We start from the raw sequence: 26095 nt of genomic DNA, 5'->3' as shown, positions 1-26095 counted from the left end.
GGGACACACGCGAGCACGGGAAAGGGGGTTTTGGTGGGCCAGATTAGTCAGACACGGGCGTGGCAGTGGTCCACACGCCCGCACCACAAACACCCCTGGTTTGCCGGAAAAAGTGCTCCTGGACCATCAAACGGACATATGCAGGCCCGCATTTGATGGCAAAACACGTCTGGACCAGTGGTCGAGATGGTTGACAGGTGATTTGAGGGTCGGTGTTAGAGATGCCCTCGGATTAAGCTAGCCGCAAAGCGAAAATCATGACAACATCCACGGGCTGATCGCATGGACAAGGAGTAAAACATTATACTCCTCGGTTCCCAAATATATGACATATTAATGATTACAAATTAAATTTATTTATGTTTGATCAACTTTATTTAAAAAAAATCAATATTCACAATACCTAATCAGTATCATTAGATTCATTATGAAATGCATTTATCATGTTTTGTTTATTTGATACTGCAGATATCAATAGTTTTCCTATAAACTTGAAATGTTTGACCTTAGAAAAAAGTAATGCAACTTAATACCTCTATAACTTAATATAAGATGTTTTTTGACACTATGACAGTGTCAACACGTGTTATATTAAGTTACGGAGGGAGTATGTTTTAAAACAGATGATATAAATAAAGGGAGCCAAGAAGAATGCATAATGAAATCATTTTTATTATAATCATCATCTCATCTGATCATTTGATTAATAAACTCCAAATCCCAGAAGGTCGTCAATGTACAAGACCGAAAGAGAACACGAAAAGAAACAGAGCGCAGACACAGCTCTTCTCCAGACACGTACTAGGAGGCGCGCTCGCGGCGCGCTTATCATCACAGACGCCCCGTCATCGGAGAAGGGGGCGGCAGCCGCAGGTGGGTTCCCCTTTGATTCTTCCATCACCTCACCGGCGCTTGTGGCCGCCACCGCTGTGGCTGTGGTTGTGGTGGTGGCCGTCCCCGCGCTCCCTAGACCGCCGCGAGTGCCGCGGCTCCTCGTGCTGCCGCTCGCGCTCCCCCTCCCGCCTGGAGGACGACGGCCTCCTCTTGAAATGCTTCTCCTCCTCGCTCGACTGCTCCTCGTCGTCGTAGTCGGTAGGCGCGGGTCTCCGCCTCTCCTCCTCCGCCGCCAAGACCGTCTCCTGGTGGTGATGACGACTGTCGCTCTCCTCGGCAGCTGCGGCGGCAGCTACGCTTCTCTTGGATGAAGACGACGAGGATGCAGGGCGCTTGTCGGAGGACGACCTGCGGCTGCGCTTGGGGTCGGACGTGTTAGCCTCGCCGGGGAAGCTGATGCGGGAGAAGACGCTGGCCTTGGCCTTGGACCGCTGGTCTGCTGCAGCAGCCGCCGCCTTCGCGTGCTCTGCCTCGTGCCGCGACGCAGGAGGCGGCGGAGGCGGGAGAGGCAGATCGTCGTAGCGGTCCGACGAGGAGCGCTTCTTGCCGGAGCTGGAGGAGCGGTGCGGGGAGCGACGCGAGTGCCGGTCGGGGCTGTGTGGGGGCGGCGGCAGCGCGCGCTCCGACCTGTCCGCCTGGGGCCTCGACCTCTGCACACAAGAAGAAAGGAAAAAACGGGGCCACAAGTCAGAATAATGCTAATACCTCCAGTTTCCCACAGACTTGGCCTGGATTCATAACCAAGGGATCCAAATCGTACGGCCAAGAATATTCCATGCTTAGCACCGACGGCCTTTCGCCCAACCGTTGACAAGGCCTTAGCCGTCGGCCTAACTACGTAGCATATCCTGGACTGCTTGGGAACGTAATCCTAATCTTTTTGTCTCCAAAAAAAACGTAATCCTAATCTCAATTTTTTATAAAACAAGATTGTCGCTTTCATATGGCGTCGTGATCCCTTTTTACCTTTTGCACTGTACACTATCTACATCTACATCATCAAACATGGTGATTAAGTCGAAGCAAAAAGGAAGATAGTAAAAAAAATGTTTTTCTTTTTAAGAAAACAAAACAACAACAACAACAACAACAACAAAAAGGGAAAACGAGCCAAAAATAAACAAATACCAAGGAAAAGGAAAAGCGATGAAAATATATATAAACAGATATGTTTCTCCCACATATATTGATGCCATCCTGTAGCCCAAAACCGCAACGAGCACAGGACGGCAACGGGAAGGGCACTAGGAGCAGCCGGCGGAATGATAACACAACTCGGACCAGCAACTGCTGCTTGGAGCAACCCCGAGCAACTGAGCACATCGGCCTTGCCCGGATCAGCCAAGAACACCGCCCAGTCGTGCTGTTGACAAATGCAACAGGCTGCTCTTCTTGTTCGGTAGATATCAGAAACAACCGTGGAAAAGGCGTTCTTCTTCCTGTCCGGTGGTGCTGACCTCTCCACTGCTGACACCGCCGCCCACAAGTTTACCATGGAACTGACAGTACATAACTTTGCAAGATAATAGATTGACAGGAAAAGACATACATCCTTAGGTCTCATCGATGTACTATCGTTTACGGCTCCTGATGATTCCTTTGCTTCCCTTCGATACTCCCTGCCCCGGTCTCGGTCTCGGTCTCGATCACCATCACGGTCTCGCTCCCTCTGCCTCTCCCTCTCCCGCTCCCTTTCCCTCTCGCGGGAATGTTCACGCTCCCGATCCCGCTCCCGATCCCTGCATTTGTAGACAAGCATTGAGTATTGATTAATACAGTTTAACCATTTTCAAAAAGGCTAGTGAATTAACCGAGGATGAATCTTTCAGGAATGTGGACTTTCAAGGCACAAGGAACTTGCACTTCGGGACACAAGTGGCAAGTTTCACCACTCAAAACATAAATATTAGTTAGCAGACTAAATGACTTTTTAAATTACACTAGGGAACGGCTCCATATAAAGGCATTTAAGGAGACCCTGCAGTACAAAAGGAAAAACACCAAAGCATCCAGTTAACTAGATGAAGCCAACATGCTACCACATTTGTATCAAAATATAAGACGTTTTCTAGCCTACAAAAACACCTTATATTTTGATATGGAGTAGATGTATAACAGATTCTGGAGCATGCTAAATTACTTCAGGACATGGGCGCAATTAGCCCTACACGGTTCACATGCAAACTCACATGCTTTGATCAAGAGCAGAACATATATCAGAATGTCGTGTGATTGCCATTTTAAGCTGTTTCTACAGCCTCGTTCCTGATCATTAAATCTTCATTCGCTGGTCAAGATTTCATTTTCCACTAAATGATAGTACAACTATATCTCTACTCCCATAAAAGAACAAATTGGTGATGGAGACTAATCTAAGACAAGAATTTTGGGACGGAGGGAGTACAACTATATCTCTACTCCCATAAAAGAACAAATTGGTGATGGAGTGTATGACATCAGCTTGCGAGGCAAGGTGTGTTATTTCTGCAAAATGACCCCTGCCACTCTGCTTTACATTTGCAGGAACCCCTTAGTCTGTCTCCCCATCTCATCCAAACATATATGAGGAATAAATTTTGGGCAAAATCCAACATACTTTTAGTGATATACATACCAAAAATAGGGCCATTTTCTTTCAAGTTTGTAAACATGTACTCCCTCTGTTCCTAAATATAAGTCTTTTTAGAGATTCCAATATGGACTACATACGGAGCAAAATGAGTGAATCTACACTCTAAACTACGTCTATATACATCCACATCCGTATGTAGTCCATATTGGAATCTCTAGAAAGACTTATATTTAGTTACTGAGGGAGTATTACAGAATTAAACCGGCATCCCCCAACTCGACCTTTACACAAGCACAGAAATCAAACCTTCAACTCCAAAAGCAAGCATGCCACCCTTGAATTATTTAAACCGGTGCCAAAAAAAAAATCACTTTTGACTGAGACATCGTGACATGGCAAATATGTGCCGTCTAACTTTACAAGCCAATGCTGAGCTTAGTCACCAACTTCGTTGCTAATTTTTCAAGGATACAGCATGGAGAGGTGTACCAGTAACATAGAATAAGAGCCAAGCGGCTGATACAACGCCTTTCGGCATACATTTCACAACACCATGACTACAACGATAAAAACAGCTCGCCTAGTCGATCCTCAAGCCAAAAATGGCGATGAGGCAAGACACATAGATCAAGGACCACGTCTTGACCAACACCGGATACCTAAAAGCACAACCCCGACCACAACTCAGGCTGGGTCAATGCACTCTCCACCCATCATGCCTAGGAATCGGCAAGTGAACAGCAGGAACCAACCGGATTCAAAGAAGGTGTCATCCAAGAGTAACCTGAGTCAGTGTAGAATGCACCCCGAGAGCCCATGCCCACAGCAGAACAACCACCGAACAACACATCGCCCCAAATCCTCGCCGAAGAGCCAACGAGGCCACCACCTCCAGTAACAACTCCGGCAGCCTCCATGGGCAGCCCAGCAGCACCTACAAGGAAAGGATGACGCCGCAGCACCGCTGTTGCCTGGCCAGCAAGCCAGCCTAAGGTTTCCCCTGGTGCCGGAGCAGGGTTCAAACATGGCCAAGACAATGCCTCCAAGGAGGAGATGGCACCTGCGGGCGTCGTCGTCATCTGCAACCGTTGCCGCCGTACAGGGACTTCTCCCCAGCCAAGTCCAGACCACTAGAAGAACGCCGGAGTAACGCCATCCGGAGGGAAGGAAGCAAGCCGTCGACATGGAACTCACTGTGAGGAGGAGAGCTGCTTCCAGTTGCCGGCCAGGAGGGACAGCACAGCACAGGGAGTGGATCCAAAACAGCAATCACCTCAAGGTGTCTAATGCTACTTTCTCCGGTTCACAAATATGTGATGCAATGCTTTGGACAAATCTCTAGTTAAACTTTTAAAATTCTTACTATCAAATATCATCTAAAATATTTAGATAGAAACTTGAAAAATCATACAGACAAATCTGTCTCAAAAATATTTTCTGAATACTATAATTTTATTGTATTAAACATATTGATACAAATAAACTAATAGTCAAAGTTACACTTGAAGACCACGTCAATATCCAAAGCATCACTTATTTGTGAACTGGAGGCATAACATGGGTCAAACCATGAATCCCCTTCTTTTCCTTCTGTTTGATTAATACATTTGAGGTGCTTAAATCCTGTAAAGGAACTCTTTTGAGGGTGCTTATGCTAAAAAAAGATAACATTTTATGTGCTCTAAGACTAGTTCGACAATTCAAGCCTGTAACATCAATATGTTGATTTTGCTAAGGTATTGCTTAAGGATCTATGTTCGAGCGAGGAAAAAAGCGCTAGTCATCAACTGTGCGTTTTTCCCACTGCCTAGCACCCATCTCACCTAACCACACGCCTAGGCATGCTTAAGCGCACGCTTAGCAGAATGAAACGCTATGTGTTCTGTTGTCACCACTCACTACCACCTAGATGCACTTTTTTTTCAGCATTCGAGTCTTTTACTTTGTACAGAATTTGGATATATTAAGCATCAAGGGCTCAAGGCCGCACCGCAAGACAGCACGACAAGGTACTTGCAGCAATCTGTTTTGAGGAGTTGGGTCATGTAAATTGTGCCGCTTTGGAAGAGTACTATACTCGAGTGAGCCAAAAGCCAGGGAAGAAGTTTAGGCCATTAAAATGTTTCAACAAGGGACCTTGTTGGACTTTGCCATGCAGAATACACACTGAATAGTCATGTGCCTAGTCTACAGGAGACGTTCAACGACACGCTTGCACCTTTTATATATTTGCTTACTCAAATATGTGATGTTCATACTTGATTGCATCGACTGCGATGCAATCAACAGAAACCAGTTCGGATAAAAATAACCCCAAACGTAACTAGGGGTATGGGTATTATTTGTCCTAGTTACTCATAGTTCTAGGGTATCAGTTATGGCCAATGCACTGGATTAATCTAAAAGTACAAGGCACCTGATCCTATTGTTTCATAGAATATTGGGTGAAAACTAAACAAATGGTTTGAAGCATCTAATTTCATACAATATTGGGTGAAGACAAAGCATATAAAATTAAATAAAACAAATAATTTGAATTGCTTAATCACCTTCCGTTTAATCGATCCATTTCACGTCTCCTTCCATCTGGTTTCCTGGGCTCAAATTCGTCTCTTCTCACAACTGGTGGCCCCATGTTCATTCCCATACTGTTAACAGCTAATTCAGAAAGGTCCCTGAAAATGAATTATTCAAGAGTTTCATCATTTAACCAGTGGCCAACTGGTCATTGTAGTAAACTAGTAATAGCCAATGTGCGGAAAGATAAGGTGTATATACTCCCCAAATTTAGCCGACAATAAGTTTGATTAACAAAAAATGAGTTATACATGTCATAAAAGTCATACCATGGGATCCTCTTTCGGATCCAATAGTATAACTTTTGTGGCATTTAATTCAGATTTTGTTAGACAAATTCATGGGCAAAGTTAGGCCCAAAAATCAAGGGGGGCTTGTATATTTGTACTGAGTATATTATAGTCTGCTAGACATAATGCTCATCTCCAGCCAAATTGGAAATACAGCCACAAAATTTGCAGGCTATGCATTCCTCTGAAATTCACAGAACAATAGAACATTCATACATGTATAATTAGCCATCTACAAATTAATACACAGAACATCAAAACGATGCTAGAGGTATACCTAGGAACTGTTGGCATCATGTATGCCGGGGGCATAAATGGATCTTGTGGAAGAACTCCCCCACCAAAAGGATCAAATGGACCTGGTGGAGGATAGCCCATGTAAGGCATGGGACCTGGAAATGGTGCACCCATGTAATCTATTGGCAATGGCATCCCTCCTCCCCAGTAAGGGTTAAAACCTCCTTGCGGGCCCAAAGGCATTCCAGCAAAATTTTCAGGTCCAAAATCTTGATAATTATTATTCCATTGCTCCTCGGCTGTAGGTAGAATAAGCAATGTTCGAATAAATAGGGGTAAAATGAAGTTTAACCAATAAAGGTGCAATCAAATATTCTGACAATGTTCAAGTAACATATCATGGTTGGTGATCAGAACTTACCATTCCCTGGTGCTCGCACCTTCTTCTTCTTTTTCTTCTTTACTGCTGAAGTCACCAACATAATATCATTATTTCAATGATAATAAAGAGTTTAAATATCAAACATGCACACACTAAAAAACACAAACAAGATGAACATTTGGCTAATTTGACCCAAATAATGTTTTAGTTCAATTAAACTTGCGTGGAGGTTGCATCACAGACAAGGTTAACTAAAATGGAACAGGCCAGAATGATTATCACCTTGTTCACCTGCAGGCAATTTTTCCTGTGACTCTTTTGCGACATGAATCATTTCTGGTGTTTTTTCTTTTTTGCTGTTCTTAGAGTCCATTGTCCCTTCAGTGATATCTGGAATTGTGGTAACCTTATTATCTGAAGAACTCACATCAATGTTAGCTTTCAATCCGCTCTGGCTCTCAGCGTCTGGAGATTCCTCTACCGGCATCAGTGCTTTAGGTTCTTCTTTTGAAGCAGCAGAAACAGCAGGAGACCTAACCTTGGGTGGTACAGGTAGAGCCGACTCCATGTCTATGCAAGGTACTTCATCAGTTTCCAATTCTTATAGAGGCAGATAATCTGATATAACTGATATACATACCCTGTATTTGCACCATGCTTCCCGCGTTTTCTGTACTGCTAGTTGGTGGTGCCTCTAATATGCGACTGATGGTTTCTCTTAGAGTTTTATTGGGGAGAAGATCGTCTGCTAATATGCTTGTGGCACCACAGACACACATTGACTTGTTAATTATGTAGTCCCTAATGCCTGCCAACAAAACACAATATGTCAGCCCACTAAAGAGCATGTATGTTTGAAACTTGAAAGTGGAGATATTGAGAAAAAGAAAAAAACGCAATGCAGAAAATCCATACAGCAAAACCATATTTGTATTAAGTGACAACAGTATCAATGTCAACAATGTGAAAATAATAGATTCTTAAAACCACAACTTACATTTATCACAGAAACTCTTAAAGCAGCATTTACTAGTTAGAACAGCATCCTTCATTACTTCTTTACACAACGGGCAACGCAACTCTGGCGGGAGATCACTGAGAGATCGGGTGGTGGGTAGGCCCTCTATCTCCCTCTCAAAAGCAGCTCTGTCACAAAAAAAATATGATTAATCTTTACCTCCAAGTAGACGGAGAATTAGTGATTACGTGAGTAACTAAATAAGCAATTTGAGCTCACTCATTTGGCTTCAAAACAGCACCAGCCCCACTTGGCAGTGCATATGAGCCATCTGGAGTTGCCATTAACATGGATTTTGGGATGCCAGTTGGAGGTTTCATCCTTCTAACGTCATATCTAGTATCACCATTTGTTGGGCAATGTTGAATGAAATGACCTGTAAACCAGTATTGGTCAAATGAAACAGGACAAAATATTGCATTAAGAAAGATTTGACAAGTGGCCAGCATACCTGGTACTTTACATCTATGACAAATATAGCCAGGAGGAGGTGACCTGTTATCTAGCCGACCCATCCCACGTCCTTAAGAATATCAAAGCAGATTAGTACTTATATAAACATCTAGTTTCAAATAATGATGTTAACAGGTATCCATGTTGCATAGGTACCCATGTGCACTCCCTTCATGAAGCTTGGTGCTACTAAGCTCTACATAAATCTTGCAAAAAAAAATGGCAATAGAAAGGGTGGAAAGAATTACCAAAACCGCGCCCAGCCATCATTCTCCCACCCATTCCTCTGCCATAACCTCTTCCGGATCCATAGCCGTCAGGAATTTGGCTGAAAATGAGATATCCAGTCCAGTGTATGATTAGTATTATCACTCTAAGGGATAATAGAACAGTCATTCAGCCAGTCCAGCAGATCACTAACCTATAGTCAACGGCTGCTGTATCAATAAGGGCTTTTATCTTACTATCTTCGTCAATTTGATTTTCAGAAGAAGCGTCAATTGCCTGGCTAGCAGGCTGAGAGGGAACTGAATCAGAAACATATAAAGAGTTGCCGAACTCATCATCCCACTCAGATTCTTCAGGCTGCAATTTCAATACCTTTAAACATTAGCTCCCAGGATTAATAGACTACCGTCATAGCTCAAACATCAAACTGTGATTGCAGCGGCAACTACTGTATGAGATAAAAGTAACCCAGACTAGAAGTTATTCTTACATATTTCATAGATGAATCACCAAGAAAAGCGCTGCCAGAAGGCACGATTTCTTCTACCCTATTTTCTGCAGCTATTGCCCTGCAAAAATGGTGAACCTTAAAACTATGATTGCTGATAAGGAGTAACTCCTGACATGGACCATATCCAGTGACATGAAGCAGTTAAAGTCAAACATACGAATTAGAAATCTGTTCAGATGGGCTTTGTGTGTTTGACTATTGATGATGCATCAGTAATGTGAATTATGAGGTATGATGTGGAGTAAGTGCGAAATCAAAGAGCAAAACAGTACTCTTTTGGTTCAGTAACGATTGGCATCCTTGGGCGTCCTGGTATCCGGCGAATCAACACTGAAGTGTTCTTTGGTATCATGATAGATTCATCAGCATACTCTGAAAGTACAAACATCAAAGGAATGGTTTAAGTAATACTTCGACTGTACAACAACATCCCAAGTCCCCCAAAAATCAAGATATTCCTATCATGCCCGCTAATTATATGTTCTTAAGATACAACTGTATTTCAATCTGAATGCTCCACAGTAAAATCCACTAATCCAGAATATTTGTTCAGTGAGGTAAGCAAACAACACAATGGCTTCATTGAAACACACTTACTAGTCTTCGATGCAATGCGCAGTAGATGTGCTCAGCATCGCAAAAGACATTCAAGTTGCTAACCATTGCAAACAAAGATCATGTCAAATTGTCAAAATATTGCAATTTTGTGTCTAAACCCAGCTAACAGTTAATCCTCCACACCAAACCAGTAGATCAAGTCGTCATGTCTTAGAAAGCATAGATCATAAGAAAAAAAATGAGGCAGGCAACAAATGATACCAGCTAAATAAGGCCTCAATTTTCAGAAATCTTGCGTGCATGAATCAAACAGCCAAAATGGCTCACCATACACAGCAAACAGCATTACAACCTGAGCCTATCACAATATTATCTACCACTAACATCTTGCATACATTCACCCACACAAGAAATCAAGCAAAGGTTCTTCTCTGAGAAAGAACCAATATTATCTAGCTAGCACTAGCATCTCGTATACATTCACCCACACAAGAAATGAAACAAGGGTTCTTTGCTGAGTAAGAACCAACCTTCATCAGTCTGGGCATTCGAGATCATGAGGTCGAAATCAGTGCCTCTGCCAAGGTGCTTGGACTCAAAAATCATCTCCTTGAGGTTGAGAACCGAGATGAACTGCCCCTCGATAGGGATCGAGTCATAGTCTCTGGCACTCTTGAACTTATAGTAGACAGCCATGATAACGCTGGATCTAGATGGTGTGCCGGGTGTGCAGCAGCACACCCAATTTGCGCGGCACGCCCAAAATTTGTGGAGATCGGTGGGGTTTATCTAATCACTCGGCGCCATAAAGCTCACAGACCGCCAGGATGGTGGGCGGGATTGAGATAGCGGCGACGCGATGAGGCGGAACGGGAACGGCGACGGCGGCGACGCGCGTGCCAGGTCGGACGGGTTGGGGGGTCAGGCGTCGGCGGTGACCTAAGCTACGGCACGGCGGCGGCTGTAGGGCACGGCAGACTGTAGGAGATGTTCTAGAGCCGCATCGGGTCGGATTGGAGCTTGCTTGGGTAGGTCAGGACTCGGGAGAGGAAGAGGATGACTGGGAGGGGAAAGAAGGGTACAGGTACGGGACGGTGGAGAGTGGAAACCGTGGAGGGAGGGGATGGATCTCACCCCTCTGGCCTGCGGTCGACGGCAGATATTTGGTTCAAAAGGAGAATACACTGAGAGTAGTACTCTCTTCGTTTCCATTTACTTCCCGAGTAAATAGCATAAAGCTACTACTTTATGAGTTAGGGTTCAAAAAACTATCGGATTTATTTATTCACTGATAGCTATCAAGTCAGGGGTTGGCTGTTTCAAAAAATCCCAAATCCTCTTTGTTAAAAAAGTAAACATGTTTATGACAGGTCGGGCTCGCCACTAAATGCACCGTTTGGTTGACCGTCTGTTTGACCGTTAACTCACATGTGGGAGGCACATGCCAGTGTCTGAAAAAGCAATCGGATCCCTAGAAATTTTCTAAAAAAGCAATCAGGTCTATGGAAGTTTTCAAAAAAAAGAAGCAATCATCCTTCGGCGCACCCGCCATGGCCGCGATGCCACCTCCTCCGGGCTGACGATGTGCACCACCTGCAGCCGGCGAGCCGCGCCCGCAGTGGCCGGATCCACGCCGCCATGCCGCCCCTCGCGTGTGGCCGCCACCACGTGCGCCCTCGCCTGTGGTCGCCGCCACGCTCTGCCTCGCCTGCGGCGCCCCCCAGGTGGCTCCCCATGGCGGGCGGCAGCGCGGGACCCGAGCGGAGACCCACGGCACGCGGCGCCCCAGGCGGTTCCCGATGGCGTGTGACGGTGCGGCGACCCGAGCCAGAGCCCCATGGCTGGCGGCTCCCCATGGCGCGCAACGGTGTGGCGACCTGAGCCGGAGCCCCACGGCGGCGCGCGCGGCAACGACCCCCTCCGCGGACGAGGCCGTTCAGGCCTGTGAGCCCCCTGTCACCAGGAGCTCCACGCGAGCTCCTACCAGTAGCGGCCGTTGAGGGGGAGGGAGGGGCGACGTGGCATAGGGCGGCAGCCGGACATGGCATAGGACGGCGGCGTGGGCGGCGGCCATGGCGATTCTCCGGTGTTCTTCGCGAGCAGGGAGAGTGGAGAAGAAGAAGGGAGGCAGAAGGAGGAGAAGAAGATTGACTAGATGAGAAGAGACACTGACATGTGGGCCCTATATGTCAGTTAACGGTCAAACTAGAGCTTTGTTTAGGTGCGGGTCCGACCTGTCATAATCACGGTCAATAGATAAGCACTCGGCAATTTGGGTTTTTTGAAACAGCCGACCTCTGATTTGATAGTTATCTGAGAAAAAATAAAAACCGATAGTTTTCTGGAACCCTAGCCTGTAAAGTGTAGTTTTATGCTATTTACTCTTATTCCCCATATAATATATTTTTAAATCAAACTATGCAAAGTTTGATTAAACTGATGTTAAAAAATATCAATATCTACAATACTGAAGATATGTACTATAAAAATTATTTCCATGATGCATCTAATGATATTGATTTCGTAGTGTGAATACTGATATTTTTTCCTATAAAGTTAGTCAAACTTTACGAAGTTTGACCTGAGACAAATTTTATATGCAAGCTAAAAAGAAACTGAGGGAGTTTTATTAGAATGACTTTTTCAGTCTATTTTAGTAGAAATGCACAAAACACTCCTAAGAAAAAAGTGATTTGTGATGTTCACCAAAAGGTAGGTCGCAATAGCAACGAGGTGAAATGGATAGCCCTGTTTGCAGAAAAGGGGCAGAAAGAAAACAATTACTGGCCAATAACAGTTGATGACACATAAAATGACAAAAAATAGCATATACCTTGTCCTAAGGGAAGATAACAGCATGGTTGTTTATCTAAAATAGTGTGAGGACAAGATTGCAATATGGAAAGTACGTCGGACGAGCTACGTTTTGGGCAAAGAACTAGGGAAGATCCACATGCAAGATTTTCCACATACAACGACGTGGGAAGATGGGCAGTGGAGTAAGGCCGGAGGGGAGGAAGCTGTACCTGGGGGTCGTCGGGATGTAACTAGGAGAGCGGCGGCGGGCGGGATCTACCCATAATGCGGCAGCGAGCAAGTGGTGAAGGCCCTACCGGATCGGAGCTTGGTCAGAGAAAACTTGGGTACCGCAGATCGAGACATGCTGCCTTGACGCAGTCGAACGAAGAAACGATGCACATCCTCTTTTTTCACCGGCGGACGGGATGCGGCTGGATCAGTGACCAACGGTGAGAGAGAGGGGCCATCGCCGCCTTGTGTGAGATAATGTGACGAGAGACAAACCCCGACAGGCAGGCTCCATTGTATATAGTGGAGCGGATTTATTTTTTCTCAATAACAATCGTTTTATATTCTTTACGTGCCATTGAGGAATATAAATTTACTAAAACTAACGCGTCAAGTCGAACTTTGTTCCGTGCATGCGTGGTATACGACCCTCCTTCAAGTAAACAACTGCTACACGCATCAATTATTACGCGGGCTGCCTTTTTGTACACAAATGAGCTCCACCGTGTACCCGCGCGGATGTGGTCGGGAACGAGACATGAGTATGTGTGTCGTGCGTGCACCTTTCTCTATGTGCAGGTACCCCACGTACGTGGGTGTGGGTGTGAGAGAGATGGGTTTTTTACTCAAAAAAAGATGGTTTGTGCAAAATAGAGGCAATGTGTCGATGATATCTCAAACAAAAAATGTAACATATATAATGTGTGTGAAACAGAGTCCTGGATATATCATATATAGAGGGAGCGATCCCCGAGAAGAGAGTGGAGGGACCATCGGTGTGAGATGTCGATAGAGTCAAATAGAGGGGTGAAGTGTGTGGGTGCGCGATCGTTAAAGAGTGCAATCGAATTTGTGTTCGCCCACGTCAAAGATATAGGGCGGCTGGCCTACTCGAATGTGAGAGGGGAGAGGTGCATTTTGTCTCTGTGGCATGGATACCTATCTACGGCGTTCGACTATCGGTGTGTGCGTGGGGGGCGCAGAGACCTAACTATAGAGGTAGATCGACTAGTATATGTGTGGAGAAGGAGAGAGACCTAGCTATGTATTAAGGGAGATCGATCGACATCTATGCATATGTGTAGGAGAGTGTGACGCCCCGATTTGACCGTACACTAATCATACACGCAAATATGTACGGTCAAGATCAAGGACTCATGGGAAGATACCACAACACAACTCTAGACACAAATTAAAGATCATACAAGCTTCATATTACAAGCCAGAGGCCTCAAGGGCTCGAATACATAAGCTCAATCATAAACAAGTCAACGGAAACAACAATATCTGAGTACATGCATAAGTTAAACAAAGTGTCATAAGATGGCTAGCACAAAAGTAGCAACGATCGAAAAGGCAAGACCTCCTGCCTGGGACCTCCTAACAACTCTTCGAAGTCGAACTCCACGTAGAATCATCCTCGGGATTCTCTGGCTCCTAGACTCCATCATATGATCGCAGTAACCGGAAAAGGGGAAAAGAAGTAGCAAAGCAATCGTGAGTACTCATCCAAAGTACTCACAGGTAAGGATATACACCACATATGCATTGGTATCAATGAAAAGGTAATATCTTTGGACTGAACTACAGCATGCCAGAATAAGAAGGGGATAGATAGTCCTATCAAAGACTACGCTTTTGGCGGCCTCCATCTTGAAGCATATAGAAGAGAGTGGCTGGTAAGTTCACCAAGTATCATCGTATAGCATAATCCTACCCGGCGATCCTCTCCTCGTCGCCCTGTGAGAGAGCGATCACCGGATTGTATCTGGCACTTGAAAGGGTGTGTTTTATTAAGTATCCGGTTCTAGTTGTCATAAGGTCAGAATACAACTCTAGGGCGTCCTTTTACCGAGGGACACGGCTATTCGAATAAATAAACTTCCCTGCAGGGGTGCACCACATTACCCAACACGCTCGATCCCTCTGGCCGGGCACACTTTCCTGGGTCATGTCCGGCCTCGAAAGATCAACACGACGCAGCCCTACCTAGGTTCAATGATGTCGCTTGAAGCTACGTCGGTATTTCCCCAAAGAGGAAGGGATGATGCAGCACAACGGCGGTAGGTATTTCCCTCAGATATGAAACCAAGGTTATCGAACCAGTAGGAGAACCAAGTAACACAACGTAAACAGCCCTTGCACACAAATAACAAATACTTGCAACCCGATGTGTTAAAGGGGTTGTCAATCCCTTTCGGGTAACAATGCCAGAAATTGGTGCGTTGACAGGAGAAAGTTGTAAATATTGATAGATCGAACGCTAAATAAAATAAATTGCAACAATGTATTTTTGTATTTTTGGTTTAGTAGATCTGAAAATAAAAGGCAAATAAAAGTAGATCATGAAGACAAATAATATGAGAAAGAGACCCGGGGCCGTAGGTTTCACTAGTGGCTTCTCTCGAGAAAAATAGCAAACGGTGGGTAAACAAATTACTGTTGAGCAATTGATAGAACTTCAAATAATCATGACGATATCCAGTCAATGATCATTACATAGGCATCACGTCCAAAATTAGTAGACCGACTCCTGCCTGCATCTACTACTATTACTCCACACATCGACCGCTATCCAGCATGCATCTAGTGTATTAAGTCCGCTGAGAAACGGAGTAATACAATAAGAACGATGACATGATGTAGAGAAGATCTATCTATGTAGAGATAGACCCCATCATTTTATCCTTAGTAGCAATGATACATACATGTTGGTTCCCCTTCTGTCACTGGGATCAAGTACGGTAAGATCGAACCCACTACAAAGCACCTCTTCCCATTGCAATATAAATAGATCAAGTTGGCCAAACAAAACCCAAATATCGGAGAAGAAATAAGAGGCTATAAGAAATCATGCATAAAAGAGATCAAAGAAACTCAAATACTTTTATGGATGTAAAAAGATAGATCTGATCATAAACTCAAAGTTCATCCGATCCCAATAAACACACCGCAAAAAGAGTTACATCATTTGGATCTCCAAGAGACCATTGTATTGAGAATCAATTGAGAGAGAGGACGCCATCTAGCTACTAACTATGGACCCGAAGGTCTACAAAGAACTACTCACGCATCATAAGAGAGGCACCAAAGAAGATGGTGAACCCCATCCGTGATGGTGTCTAGATTGGATCTGGTGGTTCTGGACTCTGCGGCGGTTGGAATTGATTCTCGTCGACTCCCCTAGGGTTTCTGGAATATTGGGGTATTTATAGAGCAAAGAGGCGGTCCGGGGGGCACCCGAGGTAGGCACAACCCACCAGGGCGTGCCTGGGCCTCCTGGCGCACCTTGGTGGGTTGTGCTCTCCTTGGAGCACCCCCCAGGTGCAGCCTTGGCCCATTAGGTGTCTTTTGGTCCAAAAAAATCTCCATAAAGTTTCGTTGCATTTGGACTCCATTTGGTATTGATTTTCTATGATGTAAAAAATGCAAAAAAAACAGCAACTGGCACTTGGCACTATGTCAATAGGTTAGTACCAAAAATGATATAAAATGACTATAAAATGATTATAAAACATCCAAGATTGATAATATAACAACATGGAACAATCAAAAATTATAGATGCGTTGGAGACGTATCAGCATCCCCAACCTTAACTCCTACTCGTCCTCGAGTAGGTAAGTGATAAAAACAGAATTTTTGATGTGGAATGCTGCCTATCATGTCATATCATATTTCTTTTCTTTATAGGATGGACATTTGAACTTTTATATTGTTCAAAGCAATAGTCTAGTTTTGACATGATAACTTAAATACTCAAGCTTATCAACAAGCAACCATGTCTTTCAAAATATCAATGCTAAAATAAGTTATCCCTAGCCCATCATGCTTAATCATTGATCCATTCATGAAACACATTCGCATATTAACTACACCCAATGCTCAAGTACGATCATAATGCCTCCTAGTTGGTGCTTTTGTAAGAGAAGATGGAGACTCAAATTCAAAATACAAATTGCATAAAGTAAAAGAAAGGCCCTTCGCAGAGGGAAGTAGGGATTTGTAGAGGTGTCAGAGCTCAAAGCGAAAAGCTTAGAGATAAAAACATTTTGGGAGGTTTGTCCTTCCCACCAATGAAAATGACTTGGAGTTCCAAACACTTTTCATGCTAGATATATCATAGGCGGTTTCCAAACAGAAAATAAAGTTTATTCCTTTTTCCAACATACTTTCACTTTCCATGGCTAACCATATCCACGGGTGCCTTCCATACCAACACTTTCCAAGGAATTTATTATTTGACAACATAAAGTAAATTCATTTTTCATTTTGGGACTGGGCATCCCTAATACCTTTGCCTTACTCTCGTGCAATGACAAGTGAATAAACACTCATCGTGAGAATAACACATCTAGCATGGAAAATATTAGCCACCCCTCAAAGCTCCGCGAGCAAAACGAACACACAAAATAGAAGTTTATTTTGAAAATTAGAGATGGCACATACAAAGTTGCTTAGAATGGCAAAAGAATACCGCATATAGGTAGATATAGTGGACTCATGTGGCAAAACTGATTTAAAGGTTTTTGGATGCACAAGTAGTGATCATACTTAGTGCAAAATGAAGGCCAACAAAAGATTGAGAAGCGACCAACCAAGAAACGAATAATCTCATAAGCGAGCATTAAGCATAATTAACACCGAATAATGCACCACAAGTAGGATATAATTCAATTGCATAATTATTGACTTTCATGCTTGCATAGGGAATCACAAACCTTAACACCAATATTCTTACTAAAGCATAATTACTCATCAAGATGACTCACATATCACATCATCATATCTCAAAACTATTACTAAGAATCAAGTTTATTTTATTCAATGATCTTCATGAAAGTTTTTATTATATCCTTCTTGGATATCTATCACTTTGGGACTAATTTTCATGTGTTGCTTTTGACAAGCTCAAACAAATATAAGTGAAGATTATGAGCATAAATTTTCTTTCTCTCAAATTAATTTAAGTGAAGCAAGAGAGAATTTCTTGAAAATTTTAATAAATCTCACATAAATCTAAGTGAAGCAAGAGAGCATTTCTTCAAAAATACTAAAGCACATCGTGCTAAAAAGATAGAAGTGAAGCACTAGAGCAAGTCCATAGCTCATAAAAAAATCAAGTGAAGCATAGAGAGCAATTCTAAGAAGTCATGACATAACTTGGGCTCTCTCAAATAGGTGTCCCCAGCAAGGAATCAATACTAAAAACACAAAAAAACAAGCAAAGACTCATATCATACAAGACGCTCAAAAAAACACATAGTATGTGATGAATAAAAATATAGCTTCGAGTAAAATACCGATGGTCGTTAGAAGAAAGAGGGGATGCCCCTAGCTTAGTTGCTTGCTCTCTTTTGGATAATAGCTTGGGATGCCGGGGCATCCCCAAGCTTAGGCTCTTCTTACTCCTTATTTCTTCATCCATCGTAAGTTAACCCAAAACTTGAAAACTTCAATCACACAAAACTCAACAAAAGCCTTTGTGAGATCCGTTAGTAAAAGAAAGCAAATCACTACTATAAGTATTGTATCAAACCAATTCATATTTTGTTCTTGCATTATATCTATTGTATTCCAACTTTTCTATGGCAAAAAATCATTAAAGAAAACCATAGAGCCATCAAAACAAGCACACAATGCAAAGAAAACAGAATCTGTCAAAACAGAACAGTCTGTAGCAATCTGACTGTTTCGAATACTGTTGTAAATCCAAAAATACTAAAAAATTAGGACGACCTGAGCAATTTTTATATTGATCTATTTCAAAAGGAATGGGTATTTTATCGCTCTCTGGTTAAAAATGATAATTATTTTCGTGAGCGCAAAAGTTTCTGTTTTTTCAGCAAGATCAAACAACTATCACCCAAGAAGATCCTAAAGGCTTTACTTGGCACAAACACTAATTAAAACACAAAAACACAATCATAATAGTAGCATAATTTTGCAAATACTCAAGAATAGAAAGCAAAAGGCAAAAATAAATTTTATTCATTGCATTGCCTCCCAACAAGCGTTATAGTTTTACGCCCTTAGCTAGGCATAAAGCAAGGATCTACGTTTTGTCATCCTTCTTCTTACTTCCCTTAGAGGTATTTTCATCATGGGGTTTTGTAAAAACAACATAAAACATATTATCCATAGAAACCTTAGCATTATTAAGTTTCCCATTATCGTAACCACGTTGATTTCCGGCAACAATCCAAGAGTAATGTTGATTAACATTATTAAAAACTTATTGAATTACATCTAGAACGGGGACTTCTTTTTTAAGATTCTCATCAAAGATTTTATTATCCCCAAGCAAATGCCTTATCCCATAATCACTATTGTAAAGAATTGCTTCTATCATGGGTTTTTCACGAGTCATACCATAGAAATCAAAGATTTCCCTAGCTTCCCGTATTATATAGTCAAACTCATTCATAAGAACGAGAGTGGCCAACTTTTTAGCTTTAGGACTCTTTATAATGGGAAGCTCAAAAAACAATCTTTGCAAAGTAGGATGAATACGGATAAATTTACTTTCAAGTTTCAGAACTAGTGCTAAAATAGCATCTGCATAAGATCTAGTAGTTCTAAGTATAGGAGCATCATCAAGACTTAGATTTCTCACACAATTGAAAAATTCTTGAATGCGTTCCTTTCCCATAACATTCCTTGCCTCGAGATAAAAGTTTTAGCATCCAGACTGACCGTACGTCCAATCTTAGGAGTTAGGCCATCATCTGTTGGTGCCATACCGAAAACACTCAAGGTTGCAAGCAAAGGATAGATCCGACAGGAAAACGACGAACGAAAAAGAGGGGCGGATAAAACGGCAAAATTTTGTGAAGTGGGGGAGAGGAAAACGAGAGGAAAATGGCAATAATGTAAATTGCGAGGAGATGAGATTTCTAATTAGGAACCTGGTATATGTTGAACATCCTCCCCGGCAACGGCGCCAGAAATTCCTTCTGATGTCGCTTGAAGCTACGTCGGTATTTCCCCAAAGAGGAAGGGATGATGCAGCACAGCAGCGGTAGGTATTTCCCTCAGATATGAAACCAAGGTTATCGAACCAGTAGGAGAACCAAGCAACACAACGTAAACAACCCCTGCACACAAATAACAAATACTCGCAACCCGGCGTGTTAAAGGGGTTGTTAATCCCTTTCGGGTAACGGTGCAAGACATTGGTGCGTTGACGGGAGAAAGCTGTAAATATTGATAGATCGAACGCCAAATAAAATAAATTGCAGCAAGGTATTTTTGTACTTTTGGTTTAGTAGATATGAAAATAAAAGTAGATCGCGAAGGCAAATCATATGAGAAAGAGACCCGGGGGCCGTATGTTTCACTAGTGGCTTCTCTCGAGAAAAATAGCAAACGGTGGGTAATCAAATTACCGTTGGGCAATTGATAGAACTTCAAATAATCATGACAATATCCAGGCAATGATCATTACATAGGCATCATGTCCAAGATTAGTAGACTGACTCCTGCCTGCATCTACTACTATTACTCCACACATCGACTGCTATCTAGCATGTATCTAGTGTATTAAGTTCATGGAGAAACAGAGTAATGCAATAAGAATGATGACATGATGTAGACAAGATCTATCTATTTAGAGATAGACCCCATCGTTTTATCCTTAGTAGCAACGATACATACGTGTCGGTTCCCCTTCTGCCACTGGGATCAAGCACCGTAAGATCGAACCCACTACAAACCACATCTTCCCATTGCAAGATAAATAGATCAAGTTGGCCAAACAAAACCCAAATATCGGAGAAGAAATACGAGGCTATAAGAAATCATGCATAAAGGAGATTAAAGAAACTCAAATACTTCCATGGATATAAAAAGATAGATCTGATCATGAACTCAAAGTTCATTCGATCCCAACAAACACACCGCAAAAAGAGTTACATCATATGGATCTCCAGGAGACCATTGTATTGAGAATCAAATGAGAGAGAGGAAGCCATCTAGCTACTAACTACGGACCCGAAGGTCTACAAAGAACTACTCATGCATCATCAAAGAGGCACTAATGGAGGTGGTGAACCCCATCCGTGATGGTGTCTAGATTGGATCTGGTGGTTCTGGACTCTATTGGGGTATTTATAGAGCAAAGAGGCGGTCCGGGGGGCACCCGGGGTGGGCACAACCCACCAGGGCGTGCCTGGGCCTCCTGGCGCGCCCTGGTGGGTTGTGCTCTCCTCGGAGCACCCCCAGGCGCAGTCTTGGCTCTTTAGGTGTCTTCTAGTCCAAAAAAGTTTCTGTAAAGTTTCATTGCATTTGGACTCCGTTTGGTATTGATTTTCTGTGATGTAAATAAATGCAAAAAACAGCAACTGGCACTTGGCACTATGTCAATAGGTTAGTACCAAAAAATGATATAAAATGATTATAAAACATCCAAGATTGATAATATAACAACATGGAAAAATAAAAAATTATAGATACGTTGGAGACGTATCACTCAACAGAGAGGTCGGCACGCCGGTCTAAGTCCTAAGCGCGCAGGGATCTGGGCTCATCGCCCATTGCACTCTTGCACGTTGGTAGGGCGGCCGGAAGCAAACCTAGCCTCCCAAATATAAGAGCAGGTGTTTGCTACCTCTTGAGCATGTGTTGGTTTTTCCTTGAAGAGGAAAGGGTGATGCAGCAAAGCAGCGTAAGTATTTCCCTCAGTTTTTGAGAACGAAGGTATCAATCCAGTAGGAGACTACGTGCGAGTCACCTCGTACCTACACAAACAAATAAGAACCTCGCAACCAACGTGATAAAGGGGTTGTCAATCCCTTCACGACCACTTGCAAGAGTGAGATCTGATAGAGATAATAATAATAAGATAAATATTTTTGGTATTTTTATGATATAAATTGAGAGTAAAGATTGCAAAATAAAATAGATTGGAAACTTGTATGATGGAAAATAGACCCGGGGGCCATAGGTTTCACTAGTGGCTTCTCTCAAGATAGCATAAGTATTACGGTGGGTGAATAAATTACTGTCGAGCAATTGATAGAATTGAGCATAGTTATGAGAATATCTAGGTATGATCATGTATATAGGCATCACGTCCGTGACAAGTAGACCGACTCCTGCCTGCATCTACTAATATTACTCCACACATCGACCGCTATCCAGCATGCATCAAGAGTATTGAGTTCATAAGAACGGAGTAATGCTTTAAGCAAGATGACATGATGTAGAGGGATAAACTCATGCAATATGATATAAACCCCATCTTTTTATCCTCGATGGCAACAATACAATACGTGTCGTTTCCCCTACTGTCACTGGGATCGAGCACTACAAGATTGAACCCAAAGCTAAGCACTTCTCCCACTGCAAGAAAGATCAATCTTGTAGGGCAAACCAAACTGATAATTCAAAGAGACTTGCAAAGATAACCAATCATACATAAAAGAATTCAGAGAAGATTCAAATATTGTTCATAGATAGTCTTGATCATAAACCCATAATTCATCGGATCTCGACAAACACACCACAAAAGAAGATTACATCGAATAGATCTCCAAGAGAATCGAGGAGAACTTTGTATTGAGATCCAAAGAGAGAGAAGAAGCCATCTATCTAATAACTATGGACCCGAAGGTTTGAGGTAAACTACTCACACATCATCGGAGGGGCCATGGAGTTGATGTAGAGGCCCTCCGTGATCAATGCCCCCTCCGGCGGAGCTCCGGAAAAGGCCCCAAGATGGGATCTCTTGGGTACAGAAGGTTGAGGCGGTGGAAATAGGGTTTCGTGGTGCTCCTGGATGTTTTCAGGGTATGTAGGTATATATAGGAGGAAGAAGTAGGTCGGTGGAGCCACGAGGGGGAGGGTGCGCCCAGGGGGGTAGGCGCGCCCCCTGCCTCGTGGCCTCCTCGTTGGTTGCTTGACGTCCACGCCAAGTCCTCCGGATCACGTTTGTTCCAAAATTCACGCTCCCGAAGGTTTCATTCCGTTTGATATTCCTTTTCTGCGAAACACTGAAATAGGCAAAAAGACAGCAATTTGGGCTGGGCCTCCAGTTAATAGGTTAGTCCCAAAAATAATATAAAAGTGTATAAATAAGCCCATTAAACATCCAAAACAGAATATATAATAGAATGGAACAATCAAAAATTATAGATACATTAGAGACGTATCAGCATCCCCAAGCTTAATTCCTGCTCGTCCTCGAGTAGGTAAATGGAAAAAATAGAATTTTTGATGTGGAATGCTTTCTAGAATATTCTTCAATGTATTCTTCTCTACTGTGGCATGAATGTTCAGATCCAAAAGATTCGAGATAAAAGTTTATTGTTGACATAAAAATAGTAATACTCCAATTATGCTAATCAAGCAATTATGTCTTATCAAAATACCATATCCAAAGAAAACTTATCCCTACAAAGTCATATAGTTTGGCCATGTTTCATTTTCGTCACACAAAATGCTCTCATCACGCACAACCCCGATGACAAGCCAAGCAATTGTTTCATACTTAGCCTTTTCAAACTCTTTCAACTTTTACGCAATATATGAGCGCGAGCCATGGACATAGCACTATGGATGGAATAGAATATGATGATTGAGGTTGTGTGAGAAGACAAAAAGGGAGAAAGTTTCACATGACGCGGCTAATCATTGGGCTATGGAGATGCCCACTGATTGATGTCAATGCAAGGAGTAGGGATTGCCATGCAATGGATGCACTAGAGCTATAAATATATGAAAGCACATCAAAGAAACTAAGTGGGTGTGCATCCAACTCGCTTGCTCACGAAGACCTAGGGCATTTGAGGAAGCCCATCATTGGAATATACAAGCCAAGTTATATAATGAAAAATTCCCACTAGTTTATGAAAGTGACAACATATGAGACTCTCCATCATGAAGATCATGGTGCTACTTTGAAGAACAAGTGTGGAAAAAGGATAGTAACATTGTCCCTTCTCTATTTTTTATTTGGGCCTTCTTTTTTTTCTTTTGGCCTTTTTTCTCTCTCTTTTTTTTCGTCCGGAGTCTCATCCCAACTTGTGGGGGAATCATAGTCTCCATCATCCTTTCCTCACTAGGACAATGCTCTAATAATGATGATCATCACACTTCTTTTTTACTTACAACTCAAGAATTACAACTCAATACTTAGAACAAAATATGACTCTATGTGGATGCCTCTGGCGGTGTACTGGGATTGCGATGAATCAGGAGTGAAATGTATGAAAAATTATGAACGGTGGCTTTTACACAAATACGATGTCAACTACATGATCAAGCATGGCAATATGACAATGATGATGCATGTCATAATAAATGGAATGGTGGAAAGTTGCATGGCAATATATCTCGGAATGGCTATGGAAATGCCATCATAGGTAGGTATGGTGGCTGTTTTGAGGAAGATATAAGGAGGCTTATGTGTGATAGAGTGTATCATATTACGGGGTTCGGATGCATCGGCGAAGTTTGCACCAACTCTCAAGGTGAGAAAGGGCAATGCACGGTACCGAAGAGGCTAGCAATGATGGAAGGGTGAGAGTGCGTATAATCCATGGACTCAACATTAGTCATAAATAACTCACATACTTATTGCAAAAATCTACAAGTCATCAAAACCAAGAACTACGCGCATGGTCCTAGGGGGATAGATTGGTAGGAAAGGACCATCGCTCGTCCCCGACCGCCACTAATAAGGAAAGCAATCAAAGAACACCCCATGCTTCAAATTTGTCACATAACGTTTACCATACGTGCATGCTACGGGACTTGCCAACTTCAACACAAGTATTCATCAATTTCACAATTACTCAACTAGCACACCTCTAATATTACCACCTTTATATCTCAAAACAATCTATCAAGCATTCAACTTCTCTTAGCATTGAAAATTTATAACCAAAGTGAATTACCATGCTGTTCTAAAGGACTATCAAAATGATATAAGTGAAGCATGAGAGATCAATTATTTCTATAAAATAGAACCACCGCCGTGCTCTAAAATATATAAGCGGAGCACTAGAGCAAAAATTATCCAACTCAAAAGATATAAGTGAAGCACATAGAGTATTCTAATAAATTCCAATTCATGTGTGTCTCTCCCAAAAGGTGTGTACAACAAGGATGATTGTGGTAAACTAAAAAGCAAAGACTCAAATCATACAAGACGCTCCAAGGAAAACACATATCATGTGGCGAATAAAAATATAGCTCCAAGTAAAGTTACCTATGGACGAAGACGAAAGAGGCGATGCCTTCCGGGGCATCCCCAAGCTTGGCCTTTTGGTTGTCCTTGGATTTTACCTTGGGGTGCCTTGGGAATCCCCAAGCTTAGGCTCTTTCCACTCCTTGTTCCATAGTCCATCAAATCTTTACCCAGAACTTGAAAACTTCACAACACAAAACTTAAAGAAAAATCTCGTGAGCTCCGTTAGTAAAAGAAAACAAACCACCACTTGAAGGTACTGTAATGAACTCATTCTTTATTTATATTGGTGTTAAACCTACTGTATTCCAACTTTTCTATGGTTCATAAACTCTATTACTAGCCATAGATTCATCAAAATAAGCAAACAACACACGAAAAACAGAATCTGTCAAAAACAGAAAAGTCTATAGTAATTTGTAGGTTTAGAATACTTATGGAACCCCAAAATTATAAAATAAATAGATGGACGTGAGGAATTTATACATTAATTATATGTACAAAGAATTAACTAAATATCACTCTCCAGTAAAAAATGGCAGCAAATCTCGTGAGCGCTAAAGTTTCTGTTTTTTACAGCAAGATCACAAAGACTTTCCCCAAGTCTTCCCAAAGGTTCTACTTGGCACAAACACTAATTAAAAGCATAAAACCACATCTAAAAAGAGGCTAGATGAATTATTTATTACTAAACAGTATCAAAAAGCAAGGAAGAAAAATAAAATTGGGTTGCCTCCCAACAAGCGCTATCGTTTAACGCCCCTAGCTATGCATTGATAATTTCAATGATGCTCACATGAAAGACAAGAATTGAAGCACAAAGAGAGCATCATGAAACACGTGAAAAACACATCTAAGTCTAACATACTTCCTATGCATAGGCATCTTAAAGGCAAAAAAATTATCATAGCAAGCAAAAACTAGCATATGCAAGGAAGCGGAAAGAAACAATAGCAATCTCAACATAACGAGAGGTAATTTAGTAACATGAAATTTTCTACAATCTTATTTTCCTCTCTCATAATAATTACATGTGGGATCATAAGCAAATTCAACAAAATAGCTATCACATAAAATATTTTCAACACGATCCACATGCATGCAAAGTTGACACTCTTCCAAAACAGCGGGATTAACATTAACTAAAGTCATGACCTCTC

At 42.4% G+C, this 26095-nt stretch overlaps 1 protein-coding gene across 2 annotated transcripts; it reads right to left on the bottom strand.

The window, feature by feature from the left end:
- Nucleotides 1-650: 650 nt before the first annotated feature.
- Nucleotides 651-10865, bottom strand: LOC125514106 (E3 ubiquitin ligase PARAQUAT TOLERANCE 3). Of its 2 annotated transcripts, none has more exons than XM_048679363.2 (15): nucleotides 10251-10865; nucleotides 9435-9534; nucleotides 9142-9220; nucleotides 8845-9008; nucleotides 8672-8751; nucleotides 8422-8493; nucleotides 8190-8346; nucleotides 7950-8098; nucleotides 7593-7760; nucleotides 7235-7522; nucleotides 6992-7036; nucleotides 6611-6869; nucleotides 6016-6141; nucleotides 2444-2633; nucleotides 651-1544 (listed from the first exon to the last, which is right to left on the bottom strand). In XM_048679363.2, the coding sequence occupies exons 1-15, from the start codon at nucleotides 10414-10416 to the stop codon at nucleotides 903-905; spliced, it is 2685 nt and encodes an 894-aa protein (XP_048535320.1). In that variant the 5' UTR covers nucleotides 10417-10865; the 3' UTR covers nucleotides 651-902. The 2 variants fall into 2 exon arrangements, with proteins under 2 accessions (XP_048535320.1, XP_048535321.1); XM_048679364.2 differs by having other exon boundaries at nucleotides 6992-7033.
- Between the last annotated feature and the right edge of the window lie 15230 nt (nucleotides 10866-26095).

The sequence above is a fragment of the Triticum urartu genome, chromosome 6A (genome assembly GCF_056163025.1).
Source record: "Triticum urartu cultivar PI428250 chromosome 6A, HENAU_Tu73, whole genome shotgun sequence".
Lineage (NCBI taxonomy): Eukaryota > Viridiplantae > Streptophyta > Magnoliopsida > Poales > Poaceae > Triticum > Triticum urartu.
Note: the sequence above shows the minus strand (reverse complement) of the source record. Positions and strands in the feature narration are given on the sequence as shown.